The sequence below is a fragment of the Cynoglossus semilaevis genome, chromosome 15, assembly GCF_000523025.1.
Source record: "Cynoglossus semilaevis isolate Cse_v1.0 chromosome 15, Cse_v1.0, whole genome shotgun sequence".
Taxonomy (NCBI): domain Eukaryota; kingdom Metazoa; phylum Chordata; class Actinopteri; order Pleuronectiformes; family Cynoglossidae; genus Cynoglossus; species Cynoglossus semilaevis.
The window spans coordinates 14,213,473-14,217,775 of record NC_024321.1 but is presented as its reverse complement, the minus strand read 5'-3'; the positions used below and the strand labels follow the sequence as shown (position 1 = coordinate 14,217,775).

General features: G+C 42.9%; 1 protein-coding gene across 1 annotated transcript in view; it reads right to left on the bottom strand.

The window, feature by feature from the left end:
- Positions 1-3,078, bottom strand: part of LOC103391138 (gamma-aminobutyric acid receptor subunit alpha-4-like) — a 5,415-nt gene extending 2,337 nt beyond the window's left edge. The window contains exons 1-4 of the mRNA XM_008327288.3: positions 2,605-3,078; positions 2,289-2,407; positions 1,029-1,096; positions 346-566 (exon numbers count right to left, since the gene is read on the bottom strand). Coding sequence (XP_008325510.2) covers positions 346-566; positions 1,029-1,096; positions 2,289-2,407; positions 2,605-2,879 — 683 coding nt within the window. The 5' untranslated portion in view covers positions 2,880-3,078. The remainder of the gene's footprint in view (positions 1-345; positions 567-1,028; positions 1,097-2,288; positions 2,408-2,604) is intronic.
- Positions 3,079-4,303: the final 1,225 nt, after the last annotated feature.

Sequence of the window (4,303 nt, the reverse complement as noted above, 5' to 3'; positions counted from 1 at the left end):
GGGCTGCTGCCGCTGCGGCACTGCCTCCTCACTGTTTACACTGTGAACCTGGCTCCAGTTCCACAGGAAATGTGCCCGACTGCTTTAAATGAAACAAGCTCTGTCTGCTCTCTTCTGCTGCTTCTCTTTTTAATGAGCACAATCTCAGCAAAGTCACTTTTGTGCAGAGTCCATTTCCTGACCTCAGAAAACAAAACACACAGCGGTCAAAGCAAATGAAGTCCAAAACGCTCTTTTTGAAGGAAAATTCCTGCTAATGGCGAGGTCAAATATTTTGTTCTGAATAACCACTGAACACTTTAGCTGTAACGGTATGAACTACATTGGGTTTAATGAAGTGCGTACCTCATGGTGTAGAGAATTGTGCCGTTTTTCATGATGCGGAAAAGCTTGTTGGGAGCCGTCATGTTGTGAGCCACCGATCTCTTTCCGTTCCTGAAGAACGTGTCTGGAGTCCACACCTTCGTCACCATCAAGTTGTTCAACCTCAAGATCTCCACCGGACCCTCGTACATCAGTCTTCTGTCCACCCACGTCTGCCGAAAGAACACGTCCATGGTGTACTCCTGTTGAAAAGGGGGAAAAAAAAAAACGTAAACGTCAGAAAACGACTTATTGTATTTTGTAACCTGTTCAAAAAGTTCTAAGACAGGTGTAAAAAACATTTCAATTTGTTAAATGAGATGTGATTTTTTTAGGGATGTCCGATAATATCAGCTGACTGATGGTATTATTAATAAATATTATATAGATATTAGCGTAATTATGTAATGTCAGTAAGAATCATTATAATTTTTTTGCTGAAATCGCTTGTTCCTGAGACATTTATTAATCATGTTTGGAGAATATTTATATATCGACAAAAAAGTTAGTATTGGATGTCCCCTCATTTTTTGCTCTGTTCCAAAATCCAAAAAAAACATAAACATAAAAATATAGAAATATATAGAAATAGACATGTTTAGTTTGAACTTTCTGACTCCCTGACTAATTGGGTAACTACATGGGGACCCATATGGGCCACATACCATTTCAACATCTGAAACAGGCCCAAAACTTGTCACATAAATATCCGTCTTGACCTCCGTCACAGGACCTAAAAAACAAAACAAAAAACAAATGTTCTGTTAGTTCCATTGTAGATGAAATCAGACTTTTTTTTCAAAAATTTACAACCCAAAGTTTTTCCACTTATGGATTATAACTGTGTTCATTTTCATGAAAGAGAGAAGAGGTCACGTGACCTCCGCTGACCCCAGACCCTCATGTGTTCTCTAACGTATGGCTCCTTCCTCCATGGTTGAGCCTCAGTCTGATCATTTTAATCAGCAGCAACTGGGTCAACTAACGATTAACTAACGAGTGTTTCCACAAAAGGTCGAAAGGTCAACAGGAAGTCTGTCATAGAACTGCTGAACACGGTCCTTAGCTCTAAAAAAAAAATCATTTTTGGATTTCTCATCACATACAGCTGTTATGTCGTGTCCACACCGAGCCCTTAACCAATCTGACTTAATAACATGATAAATGTGATTTTCACTGGTCCTAAGCAGACATTTTTTTTACCTGACTAACAATTTTTCTAATAATATTCCATACAAATGATGAGCTATGATCCAATCCCTGCCCGCAATCTGAATCCCCTGCTGGATGCACTTGTTATATCCACTCTCAATATCCATTTTTTTCAGCTGACCTGCCAAGTGAGGAGCCTATTATTGCTGATACCATTACCGATACAAGCCTTTATTGCTGTTTTGGACAAGAAAAAAAAAAAGAGAGATATAGTTTGGGGATTTTTCTAAATAGCTCTTGATATTCCAACTTCAAAACCCCGAATGTGACGCAACCATTCAGAAACAGTGAGAAAATACACAGGAATATATTTTTTTTAAAACCAAGCGGCTGATTCTGCCTGGTTGTTTCAGAGACGAGGAAAAAAAAAAAGGCCAAATCCGCGCTTTTAACACTTGCTCTGTACATTTTGAAGCGCCGCAACATAAACATGCACACGGTTATGTAACTTCCTTCGTAAAAGCTCAGAGAGAGGAAACCGACTGGCTTAGAGGATCAAGTCTGACTCACTGTGAAACATTAGCACTTTAACATGCACACATGTCAACATCCAGATATGACTGCTACATTTAGCTTATAGTTTGGTGAAGACGTGAGTCACGATGTACACGTGAGGGTGGGATTGGATTTGTTAAAGAAAGTTTAATTTAAGTTTGGAAAAAGTTTTGAAGGACGTCGAGCCCAAAAACCAATTTCACTTCACTCTCATTTACCTCCGAATCCAGGTCGCAGCCTGTTGTCGTATCCGTCCAGAAGTCGGTCTAAAATGCGAGTGAAATTCTCCGGGTAGAGCTTTTCATCCTTCCTTGTCTGTCCAGAAATGTCCTTTACACTAGAAACGGAGACATAACATATTCAGGAACCCTCCCAAAAAATCCTAGGTGATAAAAAAAGAAAGAAACCAACGACAGAAACCTGACAAAAGAAAGAAACCAACGACAGAAACCTAACATGATCCAAGCGGCGGATTTTTTTCTTTCTTTTTCTTTTTCTTTCAGCACCATGGACAGAGAAACGGGGCGGACTCACCAGGTGAGCAGACAGAAAAAGTAGAACAGGGAGCGAATCCGTGCAGGACACATGGCTGTCTCCATCGCCTTCTTTTTGGTAGAGAGCATGTTTGCATGCCATACTTCAGCCTCTTCACATCTCACCACAGCAGACCCTGTGTCCCGGGGAGAAAAAAAAAGCAGCAGGAAAGACGGCAGCGACGCCGAGGGCAGAGAGCGGCGCACGGAGGAGGGAAGTTGTGGAACAGTCTCTCTGCTGCTGCTGCTGCTGCTCCCGCAGTGTGTCTGCCACATGCACACACGCACACGCACGCACGGACGCACACGCACTCACTTTTTACCCCCCGCAAAAGCCCCGTCCCCTGCGTGTAAGATCCAAACTGCTGCTGCTGCTGCTGATTGTTTTGGTGGACGATGTGGTTTTTAGAAGAAGAAGAAACATCTCAAGAGCTTCACTTCAACTGCCTCTCTCTCTCTCTCTCTCTCTCTCCATCTGCCTCCCTCACTGTGCTGTTTCTTCTCTCTTTGCCTCACTCTCCTCCCGTCTGCCCCTGCTTTCTCCTTCTTCTGCCTCCCCACACAAACACACAAACACACAAACAGAGATGGAGAGAGAGAGAGAGTGAGAGAGAGACACACACACACACTGGTTATTTAGACGTGCACAGCTTCTAAAATGACTTGACTCAAAGGTGGAGAACACACCGTGTCATCTTCTCATTATGAGTCGCCTGACTGACTGACCTCCACGCTGCCTTGGAAATGTAGATAAATATATATATATATATATAAATATATATAACTATATGTCACTGAGTTGTACTTTTCAGTGAAGTCTTGACAGTAATAGATCTGTCTTTAGGGTAAAAAGAAGAAGAAAAAAATCATTTACCCTTTGACCTCAGCACTACTGCTACGGGAGCCTCGTCAGGAAGCTGAGTGAAAGGAGTGCGTTGGTTTGAGTGCGTGGATTACCATCCAAATGGGTCAGTCTTGTCGCAATACGCAATCACACACACACACACACACATACACACACACACATATATATATCTATATACAAAGGCACAGCGGTACTGTAGAGGAACTGGGACAAGACACATGCTGCTTCACAGATTTCTCTGCACCTGGGACATGGACAAGACCTTCACCCCCTCCTCACCCCCCTCCCGCCCCCTCCTTCTCTATCTGTCTCTCCCCTCTCTCTCTCTCCCTCTCCCTCTACCTGTGTGTGTTAGGTTCTGAAGGTGAGTGTGTGTAAATCTTCTAGGATAAACAAGATGTCTGGGTTCCACCACAGTGACTTTTCTGATTAGTTTTGAAGTGTGTACACACACACACACACACACACACACACAGACACACACACACACACAGACGGTGGTAAATCAGAGGCCACTTGGTGTGAAGGAATGTGAGGAGACATTATGTAGATATGTTACATGCAGGCTAAAAGTACTGCAGTTTTCCTTCTTCTGGTGCACAGCCGCCCACCCTGGTCCTCCCACAATGCACTAGAGCAAGGCGGCTCAGAGGGTGATGAGTAATATATACATGTTCCAGGTGGGGGCAGGCTTTGGTCCAAGTCAGTTTAAGTTTCTTTGTTGGACTAACTTTGAAGTCTACCGTTTTTTTCTTAAATAAATTCAGCTCAAGGAAAAGTTTGACCTTTACCTTCAAGCATGGCCTGTGTTTAAAATGCAGTACACCGTGTATTC